Source organism: Ranitomeya variabilis, chromosome 2 (assembly GCF_051348905.1).
Source record: "Ranitomeya variabilis isolate aRanVar5 chromosome 2, aRanVar5.hap1, whole genome shotgun sequence".
NCBI lineage: Eukaryota > Metazoa > Chordata > Amphibia > Anura > Dendrobatidae > Ranitomeya > Ranitomeya variabilis.
This window is the reverse complement of record NC_135233.1, coordinates 971,299,797-971,318,849: the sequence shown is the minus strand read 5'-3', so window position 1 is coordinate 971,318,849 and position 19,053 is coordinate 971,299,797. Positions and strand designations below refer to the sequence as shown.

General features: G+C 45.0%; 1 protein-coding gene across 3 annotated transcripts in view; it reads left to right on the top strand.

Moving 5' to 3' along the window:
* Positions 1–14,824, top strand: part of TM4SF18 (transmembrane 4 L six family member 18) — a 182,002-nt gene extending 167,178 nt beyond the window's left edge. For all 3 annotated transcript variants that reach the window (XM_077290840.1, XM_077290839.1, XM_077290841.1), the window contains 4 exons: positions 9,859–9,954; positions 10,171–10,313; positions 13,935–14,115; positions 14,570–14,824. In XM_077290840.1, coding sequence (XP_077146955.1) covers positions 9,859–9,954; positions 10,171–10,313; positions 13,935–14,115; positions 14,570–14,584 — 435 coding nt within the window. In that variant the 3' untranslated portion in view covers positions 14,585–14,824. The remainder of the gene's footprint in view (positions 1–9,858; positions 9,955–10,170; positions 10,314–13,934; positions 14,116–14,569) is intronic.
* The last annotated feature ends 4,229 nt before the right edge of the window (positions 14,825–19,053 follow it).

The window sequence follows — 19,053 nt, the reverse complement described above, 5'->3', positions numbered from 1 at the left end:
CCGTCGGTGGTCATACGGGCCCATACCACCTCGACGGGATAGTACGTCTAATGTCAGAAAGGGGTTAATTATTATGGGAACCATCTTTGTTCTGTTATGTGGCCATTTTTAGATCAAAGGATAAGGTATTCCATTCAGAAATGTTTCTTCTGTTCTGGCTGCACGTGGCTAGTGCTGTTTGCTATATTCAAGCAATTCATTCAGTTTCTGGTGGTCAGCGGGGGTCACTAGCTAATAATAAAGTATTATTGTTGTCATAAGAAATGTTGCCACTCTGGTCACTAGCCCTGACTTTTAATACCAGGCCATTTACCGCCGGTTTCTGGCCGGGCACATTTTTATTTATTTTTATTCTGTGCATGTGGTTTAAAGAGCTGTAAAAAAATTCTCATTCAGATATTCAACTAATAGCTACATCTTTTTTTTTTCGTGATGCGTTGGCTTCATTTTTATGTCACTGTTAAATTTTCTCTTTTTTTCTGATACCGGGCGGTATCAGTGGAAAAATAAGGGAAATTAGTGTCCAGTTATCTAATTTTTTTTTTGTACCACAAAGAACCAATAAAATACATTTAAAAATGTGTTCTTCATTTTGTAACAATTATTTTTAGATATCAAACATGAAAATAAAACAGCATACTTACCTCCCAGATCAGCACTGCTCCGCCACCCTGAGCATGTGGAGCACTCATGTGACATAAACAATGTCCCTGGGGAAGTCAGAGCAGAGGAGCTGCATCGGTCTGGGGGTTAAATTTGTTTTTTAAATTTTCTGTAGCACATTTGGGGCATTCAAATGGGGTTGTTCAATAGTAAACAACCCTGTAAAGGGCCACTGTCACCCCCTCCAGCCGTTATAAACTAAAAGAGCCACCTTGTGCAGCAGTAATGCTGCATTCTAACAAGGTGGCTCTTTTAGTTTTTGGTTCAAGTATTCCCCAAATAAAGCGTTTTGAAACTTATCCAAAATACCTGTCTTTAGCCAGGGAGGTGGGTCCTCACTCCCCAGCTTGAACCGCTACTCTGCCGTCACTCAAATCTTCAGGGGCTTTCGGCGCCGCCCCCTCCGTGCTTTTTTCGCTTCAAAACCGGCGCCTGCGCTGTGTTTAAGCTCTGGCCGTCTGACGTCCCAGTCAGGCTTGCAGACTGCGCCTGTGCGGGCAGTGCGGCCACCCTGCTACTGAATCCCCACCCCGCAGTGTGTTATGCATTATGCACAGTGCGGGGCTGGGATTCCTAGGCACGGCACAGGCGCAGTCCGGAACCCGGCATCTGAGCTGACGGCCAATGCTCAATGCGCCTGCCCCAGGCAGAAGAGCACAGCGCAGGCGCCGGATTTCAGAGGTAAACATCGCTGAGGGGGCGGCGACCAGCGCCCCAGAAGAGATGACTGACGGCAGTTGGGCGCTTCAAAGAGGGGGGTTCAGACCCGCCTCCCTGGATAAAGACAGGTATTTTGGATAAGTTTCAAAACGCTTTATTTTGGGTATACTTGAACCAAAAACTAAAAGAGCCACCTTGTTAGAATGCAGCATTACTGCTGCACAAGGTGGCTCTTTTAGTTTATAACGGCTGGAGGGGGTGATAGTGGCCCTTTAAATGGAACCTGTCACCAGCAAAAACACTATTAACCTGCAGATATGGGGCTAATCTTCATTTTAATAGCGTTACTAACCTGTCCGATGCCTGCACGTAGCCGAACGCTGCGGGGAGAAAATGAACTTCATTCTCCTTGGCAGGGCCGGACTGGCCATCGGGCACTTCTGGCAAATGCCAGAAGGGCCGGTGCCAGTCGTGGGCCGCTCGATCCTCCTCCCCCTGCCGCCGCCGACTCACCCCCCTGCCGTTGCATTCAACTATACCGGCGTCTATGACGCCGGTACAGTTGAATGCAATGATGGAGGAGAGAGCGTCTACAGACGCTCCCTCTCCCATCATTCCCCGCTCTGCCTCTGACACTGCGGGTGCGCGATGACGTCATATCATGGCGCACCTGCTGTGTCCCGGGCAGACTGCAGCCACCGAGACAGGAGCAGGAAGCAACGCGGGCAAGAGAAAAGGTGAGGAGTGTTTTTTTTTTTTTTTTACTGGACTGTGGGGACATTCTTGGGGGGGGAGGAGGAGGAGAGATGCGGGCTGTGCTGTATATACCACTGTGCGGGCTGTGCTGTATATACCACTGTCCGGGCTGTGCTGCATATACCACTGTGCGGGCTGTGCTGCATATACCACTGTGCGGGCTGTGCTGCATATACCACTGTGCGGGCTGTGCTGGATATACCAGTGTGCGGGCTGTGCTGGATACATCACTGCGGGCTGTGCTGGATATACCACTGCGGGCTGTGCTGTATATACTACTGTGCGGGCTGTGCTGTATATACTACTGTGCGGGCTGTGCTGTATATACTACTGTGCGGGCTGTGCTGTATATACTACTGTGTGGGCTGTGTTATCTACTATGCGGGCTGTGCTATATACTATGTGGGCTTTGCTATATACTATGGGGAGTATATTATCTTCTATGGGGAGGCCATGTTATGTACTATGTGGCTGTGGTATATACTATTGTGGGGGTATTGTCATGATCTCAATGGCAAGAGAACATAGCATCAGCATATATAGGAACTAGCTCTTGGAAGATGGGAACTGAGCTGACCATGAACTAAACCTAACGCACAACTAGCAGTGGCCGGGTAGCATGCCTACGTTGATTCTAGATGCCCAGCACCAGCCGGAGGACTAAATAAAGCTAGCAGAGGAAAATATTAGTCCTAGCTCACCTCTAGAGAAATACCCCGAAAGGAGACAGAGGCCCCCCACATGTATTGGCGGTGAATTAAGATGAAATAACAAACGTAGTATGAAAATAGGTTTAGCAAATTTGAGGTCCACTTACTACATAGCAGAAGACAGAAAGGAAACTTTCATGGTCAGCTGAAAACCCTATCAAAACACCATCCAGAAATTACTTTAAGACTCTGGCATTAACTCATAACACCAGAGTGGCAATTCCTGTTCACAAGAGCTTTCCAGACACAGTAACGAAACTACAGCTGTGAACTGGAACAAAATGCAAAAACAAACATGGACAAGAGTCCAACTTATCTAGTAGTTGTCTAGGAGCAGGAACAAGCACAGAGAGGCTTCTGATAACATTGTTGACCGGCAAGCAACTAACAGAGCAGCAAGGTTATATAGCGACTCCCACATCTTGATGGGAACAGGTGAACAGAGAAGATGAAGACACCAGTTCAATTCCACCAGTAGCCACCGGGGGAGCCCAGAATCCAAATTCACAACAGTACCCCCCCCTCAAGGAGGGGGCACCGAACCCTCACCAGAACCACCAGGGCGATCAGGATGGGCCCTATGAAAGGCACGAACCAGATCAGAGGCATGAACATCAGATGCATTCACCCAAGAATTATCCTCCTGGCCGTATCCCTTCCACTTGACCAGATACTGGAGTCTCCGTCTGGAAACACGAGAGTCTAAGATTTTCTCCACAACGTACTCCAACTCACCCTCAACCAACACCGGAGCAGGAGGCTCAACGGAAGGCACAACCGGTACCTCATACCTGCGCAATAATGACCGATGAAAAACGTTATGAATAGAAAAGGATGCAGGGAGGTCCAAACAGAAGGAAACAGGGTTAAGAATCTCCAATATCTTATACGGGCCGATGAACCGAGGCTTAAACTTAGGAGAAGAGACCCTCATAGGGACAAAACGAGATGACAACCACACCAAATCCCCAACACAAAGCCGAGGACCAACACGACGGTGGCGGTTGGCAAAAAGCTGAGTCTTCTCCTGGGACAACCTCAAATTGTCCACCACCTGCCCCCAGATCTGATGCAATCTCTCCACCACAGCATCCACTCCAGGACAATCCGAAGATTCCACCTGACCAGAGGAAAATCGAGGATGAAACCCCGAATTACAGAAAAACGGGGACACCAAAGTGGCAGAGCTGGCCCGATTATTGAGAGCGAACTCCGCCAATGGCAAAAAAGCAACCCAATCATCCTGGTCAGCAGACACAAAACACCTCAGATATGTCTCCAGGGTCTGATTAGTCCGCTCGGTCTGGCCATTCGTCTGAGGATGGAAAGCGGACGAAAAAGATAAATCTATGCCCATCCTAGCACAGAATGCCCGCCAAAATCTAGACACGAATTGGGTCCCTCTGTCAGAAATGATATTCTCAGGAATACCATGCAAACGAACAACATTTTGAAAAAACAGAGGAACCAACTCGGAAGAAGAAGGCAACTTGGGCAGAGGAACCAAATGGACCATCTTAGAGAAACGGTCACACACCACCCAGATGACAGACATCTTCTGAGAAACCGGCAGATCTGAAATAAAATCCATCGAGATGTGCGTCCAAGGCCTCTTAGGAATAGGCAAGGGCAACAATAATCCACTAGCCCGAGAACAACAAGGCTTGGCCCGAGCACAAACGTCACAAGACTGCACAAAGCCTCGCACATCTCGTGACAGGGAAGGCCACCAGAAGGACCTTGCCACCAAATCCCTGGTACCAAAAATGCCAGGATGACCTGCCAACGCAGAAGAATGAACCTCAGAGATAACTCTACTGGTCCAATCATCAGGAACAAACAGTTTATCAGGTGGGCAACGATCCGGTCTATCCGCCTGAAACTCCTGCAAGGCCCGCCGCAGGTCTGGAGAAACGGCTGACAATACCACTCCATCCTTAAGGATACCTGTGGGCTCAGAATTACCAGGGGAGTCAGGCTCAAAACTCCTAGAAAGGGCATCCGCCTTAACATTCTTAGAACCCGGTAGGTATGACACCACAAAATTAAACCGAGAGAAAAATAATGACCAGCGCGCCTGCCTAGGATTCAGGCGCCTGGCGGTCTCAAGATAAATCAAATTTTTGTGGTCAGTCAATACCACCACCTGATGTCTGGCCCCCTCAAGCCAATGGCGCCACTCCTCAAAAGCCCACTTCATGGCCAAAAGCTCCCGATTCCCAACATCATAATTCCGCTCAGCGGGCGAAAATTTACGGGAAAAGAAGGCACAAGGCCTCATCACGGAGCAGTCAGAACTTTTCTGCGACAACACTGCCCCAGCTCCGATCTCAGAAGCGTCGACCTCAACCTGAAAAGGTAGAGCAACATCAGGCTGACGCAACACAGGGGCAGAGGAAAAACGGCGCTTAAGCTCCCGAAAGGCCTCCACAGCATCAGGGGACCAATCAGCAACATCAGCACCCTTCTTAGTCAAATCGGTCAATGGCTTAGCAATATCCGAAAAACCAGCAATAAATCGACGATAAAAGTTAGCAAAGCCCAAAAATTTCTGAAGACTCTTAAGAGAAGAGGGCTGCGTCCAATCACAAATAGCTTGAACCTTGACAGGATCCATTTCAATGGAAGAGGGAGAAAAAATATATCCCAAAAAGGAAATCCTCTGTACCCCAAAAACACACTTAGAACCCTTCACACACAAAGAATTAGACCGCAAAACCTGAAAAACCCTCCTGACTTGCTGGACATGAGAGTCCCAGTCATCCGAAAAAATCAGAATATCATCCAGATACACAATCATAAATTTATCCAAATAATCGCGAAAAATATCATGCATAAAGGACTGGAAAACTGACGGAGCATTTGAAAGACCAAAAGGCATCACTAAATACTCAAAGTGGCCCTCGGGCGTATTAAATGCGGTTTTCCACTCATCCCCCTGCCTGATTCGCACCAAATTATACGCCCCACGAAGGTCAATCTTAGAGAACCACTTGGCCCCCTTTATGCGAGCAAACAAATCAGTCAGCAACGGCAATGGGTATTGATATTTAACAGTGATTTTATTCAAAAGCCGATAATCGATACATGGTCTCAAAGAGCCGTCTTTTTTTGACACAAAGAAAAAAACGGCTCCTAAGGGAGATGACGATGGACGAATATGTCCCTTTTCCAAGGACTCCTTTATATATTCTCGCATAGCAGCATGTTCAGGCACAGACAGATTAAATAAACGACCCTTTGGGTATTTACTACCCGGGATTAAATCTATGGCACAATCGCACTCTCGGTGCGGAGGTAACGAACCAAGCTTGGATTCTTCAAAGACGTCACGATAGTCAGACAGGAACTCAGGAATTTCAGAGGGAATAGATGATGAAATGGAAACCACAGGTACATCCCCATGAGCCCCCTTACATCCCCAGCTCAACACAGACATAGCTCTCCAGTCGAGGACTGGGTTGTGAGATTGCAGCCAAGGCAATCCTAACACCAAATCATCATGTAGATTATACAGCACCAGAAAGCGAATAATCTCCTGGTGATCCGGATTAATACGCATAGTTACTTGTGTCCAGTATTGTGGTTTATTATTAGCCAATGGGGTGGAGTCAATCCCCTTCAGAGGAATAGGAGTCTCCAAAGGCTCTAAATCATACCCACAGCGTTTGGCAAAGGACCAATCCATAAGACTCAAAGCGGCGCCAGAGTCGACATAGGCGTCCGTGGTAATAGATGACAAAGAGCAAATCAAGGTCACAGATAGAATAAACTTAGACGGTAAGGTGCAAATGGAAACAGATTTATCAAGCTTTTTAGTGCGCTTAGAGCATGCTGATATAACATGAGTAGAATCACCACAATAGAAACACAACCCATTTTTCCGTCTAAAATTCTGCCGCTCGCTTCGGGACAGAATTCTATCACACTGCATACTCTCTGGCGACTTCTCAGTGGACACCGCCAGATGGTGCACTGGTTTGCGCTCCCGCAAACGCCTATCGATCTGAATAGCCATTGTCATGGACTCATTCAGACCCGCAGGCACAGGGAACCCCACCATAACATCCTTAATGGCATCAGAGAGACCCTCTCTGAAAGTCGCCGCCAGGGCGCACTCATTCCACTGAGTAAGCACAGACCATTTACGGAATCTTTGGCAGTAAATTTCCGCTTCATCTTGCCCCTGAGATAGGGACATCAAAGTTTTTTCTGCCTGAAGCTCCAAATGAGGTTCGTCATAAAGCAACCCCAAGGCCAGAAAAAACGCATCCACATTGAGCAACGCAGGATCCCCTGGTGTCAATGAAAAAGCCCAGTCTTGAGGGTCGCCCCGGAGCAAGGAAATCACAATCCTGACCTGCTGTGCAGGGTCTCCGGCAGAGCGAAATTTCAGGGACAAAAATAATTTGCAATTATTTCGAAAATTCTGAAACCCAGATCTATTCCCCGAGAAAAATTCCGGCAAAGGAATTCTCGGCTCAGATACAGGTGCATGACAAACAAAGTCTTGCAAATTTTGTACCTTCGTGGCGAGATTATTCAAACCTGCAGTTACACTCTGAAGATCCATTACAAACAGGTGGACACAGAGCCATTCAAGGATTAAGAGGAGGAAAGAAGCAGCAGGCTGCAATTATGGCTAGGCAGCACACTCTGAGTAAGAGAGAGGAAAAAAAAAAAAAAAAAAAAAAGGTTCCTCAGACTTCTTTTCCTCCTACTTCAGCCAATACAATTAACACTTTGTGGGCCGGTCAAACTGTCATGATCTCAATGGCAAGAGAACATAGCATCAGCATATATAGGAACTAGCTCTTGGAAGATGGGAACTGAGCTGACCATGAACTAAACCTAACGCACAACTAGCAGTGGCCGGGTAGCATGCCTACGTTGATTCTAGATGCCCAGCACCAGCCGGAGGACTAAATAAAGCTAGCAGAGGAAAATATTAGTCCTAGCTCACCTCTAGAGAAATACCCCGAAAGGAGACAGAGGCCCCCCACATGTATTGGCGGTGAATTAAGATGAAATAACAAACGTAGTATGAAAATAGGTTTAGCAAATTTGAGGTCCACTTACTACATAGCAGAAGACAGAAAGGACACTTTCATGGTCAGCTGAAAACCCTATCAAAACACCATCCAGAAATTACTTTAAGACTCTGGCATTAACTCATAACACCAGAGTGGCAATTCCTGTTCACAAGAGCTTTCCAGACACAGTAACGAAACTACAGCTGTGAACTGGAACAAAATGCAAAAACAAACATGGACAAGAGTCCAACTTATCTAGTAGTTGTCTAGGAGCAGGAACAAGCACAGAGAGGCTTCTGATAACATTGTTGACCGGCAAGCAACTAACAGAGCAGCAAGGTTATATAGCGACTCCCACATCTTGATGGGAACAGGTGAACAGAGAAGATGAAGACACCAGTTCAATTCCACCAGTAGCCACCGGGGGAGCCCAGAATCCAAATTCACAACAGGGTATATTATATTCTATGGGGGAGGTTGGGTTATATACCATGGGGGAGGTTGTGTTATATACTATGGGGGGCTGCATTATATTCTATGGGGGGCTACATTATATATTATGGGGAGGTGGGCTGTATTATATTCTATGGGGTTACATTATACTCTGTGGGGTGGCTGCATTATACTCTGTGGGGTGGCTGCATTATACTGTGGGTGGTTGCATTATACTGTGGGGTGGCTGCATTATACTCTGTGGTTGCCGCATTATATTCTGTAGGGTGGTGGCTACATTATACTATATGTGGGCTGCATTATACTGTATCGAGGCTATGGGGAATACGTTATACTATATGAAGGACTATGGGGTGCATTATACTATGGGATGTGAATTGTACTACATGGATGACTATGGCGGTGCATTATACTACATGGAGCACTATGAGGAGTGTATTATGCTATATGGAGGACTGTGAGGAGTGTATTATACTATGTGGAGGACTGAGCAGTGTATTTTAATATATGGAGGACTATAGGGAGTGTATTATACTATATGGAGGACTGTGGAGCACATTATAATATATGGAGGACTATGGGGTGTATTTTACTAAACAAGTAAAATGCTGCATATTCAGATTGTTTTTGCCGGAACAAAAATCATTGTTCTCAGCAGCATATCGCCGCTGTAAACTGTAGATGTGCTGCTGATAACATGATACTGTATGGGGATCGGTTAGTGATCTGTTAGTGATCGTTCTGTTCCCATCATTCTTTCTCAGACGGTGGAAAGAGGCCGGGAAACAAGCGTTGAACAACTTCAGTATTGTCGATCAAACTCATTTAGCGTCCTGAGATCAGCGCATGTAAATACAACCGAAATGCTTTTGTGTGATGTGCAATATGTTAGCATTTTGGACTCCATTTTAAACTTTGCCTAGAGCCCCACTTTGACTAAAGCCAGCCCTGCCTACAAGTGTACAAAGATATTATACAGTCACCATGTGACAAGTGGGCCTGTGTAACTTCAAATGCCAAGGCTGAATTTTAGTCCCAGTCCGGCCCTGGGCATAATAGTCTATGGAGCATCTTATGGGGCCATAATCAGCATTTGTGCAGCATTATATGGGGCAAATATCTCTATGGAACATCTTATGGGGCCATAATCGGCATTTGTGCAGCATTATATGGGGCAAATGTCTGTATGGAGCATCTTATGAGGCCCATCATAAACTGTATGGAGCATTATATGGGGCGTATTTTGTATGGATCATCTTATGGCGCCCATCATGAACTGTATGGAGCATTATATGGGGCTCCTGATTCAATATGGCTATTCAAAAACACTTAACCTACTGATGTCTCAATTAATTTTACTTTTATTGGTACCAATTTTTATTTTTGACATTTACCGGTAGCTGCTGTATTTTCCACCCTAGGCTTATACTCGATTCATTAAGTTTTCCCAGTTTTTTTGTGGCAAAATTAGGGGTCTCAGCTTATACTCAGGTTGGCTTATACTCGAGTATATACGGTACGTCTTTATTAATAAAAAAATAATCTTTAAAATACTTTTTACACCTGGCTTATTCTCATTACAGATGATCATTTTATCCATTGTCCTCCTGTTGGTAGATTTCTATAAATGCAGCTCAACTTGCTGTACTCGGAAACATGTGTATCGCATGCATTGTTCTGTAAGTATAACCTGATATATTTTATGCCTGCCTTGTACATGATTGGACAACTAATTTCTATGGCATCCATGTAAGATATGTGATTATATACACATTACTATTGACTAGATGCAATGATGTTAAATTCAGATACTATTTTTTCATTATATATTCCGTTGAGAGGAATAAAGCTGATTGTAAGCCCCGATCACATGTCAATTATTTGCTATATTTCAGAGACTGGGGTCTGCAGTTTTTGCTCTTCTGGGAGTGTTGTTTTCTGGATATTCCTTGATTATCTCCTCACTGGGATTGTCTCAGGGCCCATACTGCAAGACGGAGACTGGATGGAGTTACCCCTTTGTGAACACAGCTGGAGGGTACGCTTCTTTTTCAAATTAAATGTAGAAAGCAGAGAATAATGACTATAGAGGTTATCCCCTTTCAGAAAATGTTGGTTGCCAGGCGATGATTGTTATAAAAAAAAAAATTGGGCTTAAACCATCTCCAAGTCTATCATTGAGTCTCTGCTGCTGCTCCTAGTGTCAGGTATTGGCTGCCATGATGATGTCACGTTGACTGTACTCGAGGATGGGCGTTGGGATTTTCTGAAAGGGGACAACCCCTTTAAAGGTTTATTCTCAAGTTGTCCCTTGTTCAGCACACAGGTCTCCAGTCTCCTTACTTCCTTATTCCTGAGGGGCCTGTATGCCTCCTTGAACGCCAGTTCTGGTGCAATAGCTTCATCATACTGCTGTTACCCGTTAACAGTGCCTGCTATGAATTTGCATCTACAGATAACAGTGCATTTGAACAAGCGCATATTGCATGAGTAAAAACTGGTGATGGTGAGGGCCAGGAAGGGGGTGGCTTGTGATTATTCAAGATTGATAAGAGGTTAGTAGCTGACAGTCTAGGGGAGGAAGGTGAGCAGCTAATTGCTGTATAGAAATTAGTGCGCTGAAGAGAGGTGGCTGGTATCTCAGGAGTTAACTCCTCTCCTGGAATGTAACTTCTGTGCACACTTGGTCAGGTTTTGGTGGCAGAGCTCCTTTTCAATAAGCTGTATGCTACCTAAGATAAAAGGTCTTACAGCAAGAGAATGAAAGCAGATAGAAAAACAAGTCAATTGCAAACTTTCTTATATTGATGCTGTTTATCTAACTATACCAATTTTATAACATAGGAATACCCTTTTAAACACCTGACAATGCAGCCTGGCATTTAAAAGTAATACACAGGTACAATCTTACCCTAATGGAGCAAATCAGAAGAACCTCTACAGGTTAGCCCTACAAATGCTACAACCCTGATCACTGCATTCATATGGATGAAGTGAGTGGAACCTCCGTTTGAACACGAAACTTTCTAACGTGATTAAAGCTCATACCTATGATAGGCAAAAAGCCCAAGGTCCACTTAAAGTCCCCTTGGCTATCTGGCAATGTTTACTTGCATTAGTGAAGCGATGGCAGAGGGACCACCATGGTGCACGGAGACTACCATACACAAGATGAGGTGCAAACAACAAAAGGTCATTTTTTAGGAAGGCAAGGAATAAAGTGGATGAAGAAGGTGCAAATGGGTATGCCATGGCAAAAGATTTACAAGAGTTGTATTCTTTAGCTGGGCCAACAAATAGCACGGTGCTCCAACTATTACAGACTCAATATATGTCACACAATCAAATGCAAATAATAAACAAAGAATGATGCTACTCTACGTATACCCTCCCTGGCCTCTACTAAGCAGGCCACACGGCTGCCGTGTTCTGACTATTGAAGCCTACACTAGGCCCTGACATGTGCACAAAACAGGAACAAACTCACGGTGATGTTGGGGACTCAGATACAGTCCCGGGGCCCCCAACAGACTAGTACGGTGGTGCGCACGACTCTCTGCCAGCTCCATGAAATGTGGTCTTCTCCTTGCTTCTGGGTCCAGGAGGTGCTCCTGGAAACCTTAAATCCCTTTCTCGGTATCTTCGTGGCTTCTCAAACTGACACAGGACAGCCACCCTTGCTGCACCTGGAGAGTCCATCCAATTTCACAAGTCCACTCCGTCTCAGGCTGTGGGACCTCTTTTACAGGTACAAGCTTAGCACAGACGCTCTCTGCAGCTCCTGCTCACACACTCCCAAGGCTCAACTCCTCCCACAGGGCAGTTCATTTACACAGTCTATTGCAGGAGGAAGCAGAACATTCCATCACAGCAGACAAGGGGGTGCTGTCTCTTAAAGTGGCAGCATGTTCCTTACTGTCCATAACAGCACACCCCCCCCCCCCCTACATTAGGACAATCAGTTGTCTGTGTACTTGTAAGGAGGAAGACCGGACTGCGGGTACCTGTATTGGCAGGGAGTGTCCGGCCGTCAGGAAGAGTGCCGGAGGGTGAGCAGTTTGCTCTGCACCCCGAGCGCCGGCGCTGCGACGGACTGAAGCTGACATCTCCTGGTACCACTAGCGGGACAGTGAGTGTAGAGAGCGCCGCGCGCCCAGTGACAGTTAATACCGCGCAAGTACAGAGAAGCGAGGGTCGGTTAAGGGCCGCTGTCCTTTCTGCTGGGCAGTGCACATTAGCCCACGTTTAATCCCAGGATTGCTGCAGCTCTTGTTACTTTAGCTGCACAGGCTCATGGACTAGGGGCTCAATGGGTAAAGCCGTCGTCTGTGGGACCCTATCTGTGGATACTACCCCGGCCGTTACCGGTACTACAACCCCCAATGGACCATCTGCGGTGGAGGAACATAGGGACAGGATGTTTGATAATTGGACTGCACTTATCTTACATTTTCTCTTTTCAATTTAACTATTTATCTCCCTGTAAGGAGTTTCTCTTTTGTGTCAATTAAAATGTTATATTGTTAACCCCTGCTCTGCCTCCCTTGCGTCACTGCATCCCGCAACCTGCTTATATACTTTTAGGAGAAAATGTAAAGCAAGAAATATAAAAGTTATGATTTGTGAAAAAAACAATAAAATATTCTGCACCGCAAAACTGGCAAAACTAGCCTAGTTCCTAAGTGTCAAAGGAGAGGATTTTTAATGTAAACATAGTGAAGTGTAGTAAATAATATGTGACTTTTGTATGATGAAATGCTCAGCTATGTGCACACAATATTGCTCATAGATCAGGAAATGGAGTGAATTAATCTCTATGCATTCAGAGGTAGCAGCGCTGAAAAGATAACTCAATCCTTTGGCAGCAAACATTTGTATTGTAATAACTATATAAAACATTTCAGTATGCTTACCTGTAGCCCAACGTAAAATTAAACCCACATGATCATGATGTCACCAATGTTCCACATAACATGCTCAGCTTACCAGTATCAACTCTCAGCTCAGCTGTATCCAACTCTCAGCTCTACTGTACCCAACTGTCAGCTAGGCTTTACTCAACTCTCAGCTCTACTGTACCCAACTGTCAGCTAGGCTTTACTCAACTCTCAGCTCTACTGTACCCAACTGTCAGCTAGGCTTTACTCAACTCTCAGCTCTACTGTACCCAACTGTCAGCTAGGCTTTACTCAACTCTCAGCTCTACTGTACCCAACTGTCAGCTAGGCTTTACTCAACTCTCAGCTCTACTGTACCCAACTGTCAGCTAGGCTTTACTCAACTCTCAGCTCTACTGTACCCAACTGTCAGCTAGGCTTTACTCAACTCTCAGCTCTACTGTACCCAACTGTCAGCTAGGCTTTACTCAACTCTCAGCTCAGCTGTTCTCAATTCTCAACTCGGCTGTAACCCACTCTCAGCCCAGCTGTATCCAACTATCAGCCAGGCTGTACCAACCTCTCCCAACTCTGTTTAGCTGTATTCCACAATCAGCTCAGCTGTTCTCAATTATCAGCTCAGCTGTTCTCAACTATCAGCTCAGCTGTTCTCAACGCTCAGCTGTGCGCAACTCTCAGCTCAGCTGTACCCAACTTATAGCTGAATGCTGAACTTTACAAAATTGTAAATATTAATATGATATATTAATGTTTTATTCCAGGTACCTTGTGGATTATTCTTCCTGGTCTCAGTGTATAGAACCAAGCAAAGTTGTGGAGTGGAACATCATTTTATTCTCCATCCTAATTGCACTCAGTGCCCTTCAAGTGATAATTTGCATCTGTAAAGCCATACATGATTGTATGATCGCATTGTGTGGGACGCATAAGATTTTAGCACAGGTAATAATATTAATTGAATTTTCAGCACCAACATCAACTATTAAATTAAAAGGCTTGTTCACGTTAGAATAAAAAAAATGGTTAGCATGGCCATTAAAGAATATACTCACCTCATTGCTCCTCCACTCTCATTCTGATGCTTTCGGTGTCTCCCTCTGGTCTTTGCTTCGTTTTACTCCTTAACATACAGCAGGAAATGATTGCTCAGCCAATCACTGACATATCTCAGCTATTGATTGGTTGCTGTTAGTCACATGTTCCCTTGTCTGGACTTCATTGCTGTACCACGAAGTAGAGAATGGCAGCATCAGAAGTGAAAAAGTAGGGGAATCAAGGAGCTGAATATTATTTCTTTTTCTGGAGGGGGGCTAGGAGCGTAACCTTTAAAAAAACAGTGAGGTGGACAACTCCTTTAAGATCTATCTATATAATAATAATAATATTTCTTTTGCAGCCTGATCACATATAAAAAAGGACATTTTTTTCAAGATTTGAACCAGATATACTATAATAGAAAACATAAAAGAACATGAAGAACAGTTGGACTTTATACTAAATAAATAAATAAATAAATAAATAAACACAAATATTACTGCCAATTGCCTGTAGCGCTATATTTGCTCCCTCTTGTGGTTACTTCTGTTTATTACATTTTCATTGTTAATTTGTGGATTCTTCTGTCTACATTAAAGTGACTGCACGGCACATATTTTAAATTACTGGTTTATTTCACTCTGCTTTTAGTAAATTATCAGAATAGTTATCATTGCAATTATACACGAGGCAAAACGTTAATTCTCCAGGTTCACTGAGATGTTAAAGTCCATAAATTAAGGGCATGTAGAGTCATACAGTATGTTGGGGTTAATATTTGAATATATACTCTACACCTTTCCAAGACCTGCACTGATTAGTGTACAATTGTCTTCTATGTATGGAATCTTACATTTTATGCGTCTATATATGTGTCCATATTCTGTAGCATTCAAAAATGGATGAAAGGGATTTAAAATGTGTTTAATGTATTAAACTCCCCAGCACAGAAAATAGTAATATGAACCACACAATTGCCTATAGAAGTTTTATATTTTTAGGACAGTGAACCTCAAACACTCTAAACTAACAAACAGCGCAGGTTTCGTACTCCCTGAGTCCAGCACCCCTTCAGCACTCCTGTCTTGGTGCTTTGGCTGCAGTGGTAACATGACATCACATCACTGCTGTAGCCAATCACTGAGTTCAGCAGCTTTTGCAGTATACCTCGGCACAACCCTTAAGTGGTTGGCTACAGCGGTAATGTGCACTGTCGATGTGATGGCACCACTGCAGCCAAAACACCGAAATTTGAGCAGCAGTGGGGAGCTGGACCCTGGGAGTGTGAGTAGCTGCGCTGCTTGTTATTTTAGAGTGTTTGCGGTCCACTTTCTTAAAAGTAGAAAACCCCTTTAGAGTGTCGTTCAATGAATGTGAGGGGTGAGTATAAAGATAATATTCATCCAACATTTCAATTAATTTTGCCTTTTTCAAAGGAATCTGTGCAGAAAGTTAGACAGTTAGGGATGAGTGGACCCATGCAAGTTCGGGTTTTGATACCCAACCTGAACTTTATTCCATAGTTCGGTTCAGGTACCAGAACTGCACCTGAAATTGAACCAGAACCCCATTGAAAACATTGGGGACCCGAACTTTTGAGCTGGAAAATATTCTCTCTCTCACTTCCCCTGGAACTCCGAACACTGCAGCAGACTTCTCGGAGAAGTCCTTGTTCAACGGTTAGCACCGGACACTTACTGTCTGGTATGAACCCTGAAGCAACGATTTCTGCATCCTTCCTTCGGCTCTATCTTCCACTATTCAGTCTGTACTTCTGGGACTCAGTTCAGTGGGAGAGAAAATCTAACTATATTGCACCTGCTGCACTGAAAGTACCATATATATTTCTATGAGACGCCATAATTCCTATGTGTACCCCTGTATAAAAGCGTATATGCAGAAGGAAGATATTGAGCATATAGTGGATAGTAGATAGAAATATAAGATAACAAGATGAATGTATTTAATGTCCTGGTATCGGGACTCAAGAATGTATTTCAAAAAGGGAGTAGTGTAGTTGTCCAATTGCAATCCGAAAATAGTGTTGTTTTCCAGGTCATCCCTCCTGACAGCACTATGGAGGTTGTCCTTCTTATCCTTACTGAGACAGGAAACAACGAGAGGTTAAAAGGACCCTTCCACCTCCACCCCTTAGTTTTTATCCTGTCCTGACGAGGTAGGAACGGCAAGAAAAGAGCTCCAGCGTTTATCTCTGATCGTACCTGGAATAGATTCAGAGAGATCAGGGGACCCAGCCTCTTCCTTCTCGCTGTCAAGCGGTCTGTGAAAGACACCCCCAAGGGGTGGTTCCTCAGCCAACCCGCTAGAGCACTGCTTCCAGGCTGTGAGACGCTTAATCCCGAGGGAGGGCTCTCGGCTCTGGTGTCTGCATCTTGCACTTTCGGGTTCACAATCAGCGTGCATTCCACGGTGGAACGCAGAGAGTGCTGGATTCAAGCAGGGACCTGGATGATGCTTCATCAGACATGGTACCGTATAAATGCGGTTGTCTGTATTGCTGCCCTACTGTATGCTCAGCAAGGAGGATTCAGGCAAAACATAGAATTCCTCTCCCCCTGCGTGTTGGTTTCCACCGATACAAGCCAGCTAGGTTGAGGCAGTCATCTGTAAGGAAGTTTCTTCCAGGGAACATGGACTCCGGAAATCCAGGTTAGGTCGTCAAATTACATGGAACTGCGTGCAGTTTGGGAGGTCCTACGCCATGTCCAGTCGGTAGTCAAAAACTGGCATGTAAAAATCCTGTCAGACAGTATGACTACTGTGGCCTTCCTACGTCATCAGAGTGGCCCAAGACCTCCCTTACTGCAGTAGCTGGTGGGGAGAATCTTTCGGTGGGTGGAGGAAATGGTTCTGTCCGTTTCAGCGGTTTACCTGGAGTGGTCCCAGAACCAGGTGGCAGACTTCCTGAGCAGGCAGAAAATTTCTCCCACAGAGTGGTAACTGAATGAGGAAGTTGTCCACATGCTGTGTCAACATTGAGGGACCCCACAAATAGAACTCTTTGCTACCAGAGAGAATGCAAAGGTCATAAATTTCTATTCATTAAATCCCCTAGACAGTCCGGCAGGGGTAGACCCATCATCTCACTCCTGGAGCAAAAAAAACTGGTCTACGCATTCCCTCAACTTCCATTAATTCCAAGGGTACTGAGAAAGCTACAAGAGGAAAGTGCAATAACAATATTAATAGTGCCCTTCTGGCCAAGGAGGAGCTGATTTCCCCTACTAAAAAAGATGCATGTGGAAGAACCTACAGTTGTGCTCAAAAGTTTACATACCCCGGCAGAATTTTTGCTTTCTTCGCCTTTTTTCAGAGAATATGAATGATAACACCAAAACGTTTTATCCACTCATGGCTAGTGGTTGGGTGAAGCCATTTATTGTCAAACTACTGTGTTTTCTCTTTATAAATCATAATGACAACACAAAACATCCAAATGACCCTGATCAAAAGTTCACATACCCCATTTCTTAATACCGTGTATTGCCACCTCTAACATCAATGACAGCTTGAACTGTATCCTGCTCCAACAGAGAAAAGATCTTCTCTTCCAGATCCCAGTGCATCATCAGAACTCAGACAGGCTGCATCTTTCAGCATTGATCCTGAAAGGCGAGTCTTAAGGTTAGGAGGTTTGTTTGGCGAGGTTACATCTACCATTCAGGCAAGTAGGAAGCCAGTAACATTGGCCATATGCACCAAAATCTGGAAGTATTTCTGTACAGAATGTGAGGGATCCTCGGTCAATATATCGCACCCAGATATACCGAGAATCCTGGATTTCCTGTAAGCAGGATTTAACGAAGGATTAAGACCAAGTACCCTGAGAGTCCAAATTTCAGCTTTTTTGATTCTCCTCTAGCTGCTCATTCTTGGATAGCGAGATTTTCCAGGGCTGTCCCAAGATTGAAGCCCTTGGTGTGGAAATCCATCCCACCTTGGGACTTGAACCTGGTACTCAATGTGCTATGCAAGCACCCGTATGATCCACTGAGTGACGCAGAGACTAGCAGGTTCTCCTTTAACCCTTTTCTGACCTCAGACAGGAAAGAACGTCCGAGGTCAGATCCCCTGCTTTGATGCGGGCTCCGGTGGTGAGCCCGCTTCAAAGTCGGGACACGTCAGCTGCTTTGAACAGCTGACATGTGCCCGCAATAGCGGCCGGTGGAATCGTGATTCACCTGCCGCTATTAACTAGTTAAATGCCGCTGTCAAACACTGACAGCGTGTAGTGGCTAGTTAAGGATCAGTCCTGAACTAGAAAACTACACTTTATGATTCTCCCGATCCTTGTACTATAATTAGTGATGAGCGAATATACTCGTTGCTCGGGTTTTCCTGAGCACGCTCGGGTGGTCTCCGACTTAGTTTTCTACAGCTACTAGCCAGCTTGAATACATGTGGGGATTCCCTAGCAACCAGGCAACTCCCACTTGTACTCAGGCTGGCTAGTAGTTGTAAAGCATTCAGCTACGGTGATGAAAACTAAATCTCCGAGCAGTCATAAATACTCAGAGACGACCACCCGAGCGTGCTCAGGAAAACCCGAGCAACGAGTATATTCACTCATCACTAGCTATAATCTTTTATGTTGACTCCCAGACTCGCTTTACCTGAGTCCTTTACAATCTACCTGTCGCTTTGTACTACTATTTATATTGGTGAAAAATATTTTACTAAATGTTGTATTATAGGGAAGAAGGCACATAAGCCGAAACGGCTGTAGGGGCAGTGGCACCGCATGTCTAAAGGTAAATACATCGGTTTACATGGCTTTATTTCCCTCCCTGCTTTCTATATGCTGACCACTGGATATATTTTTTA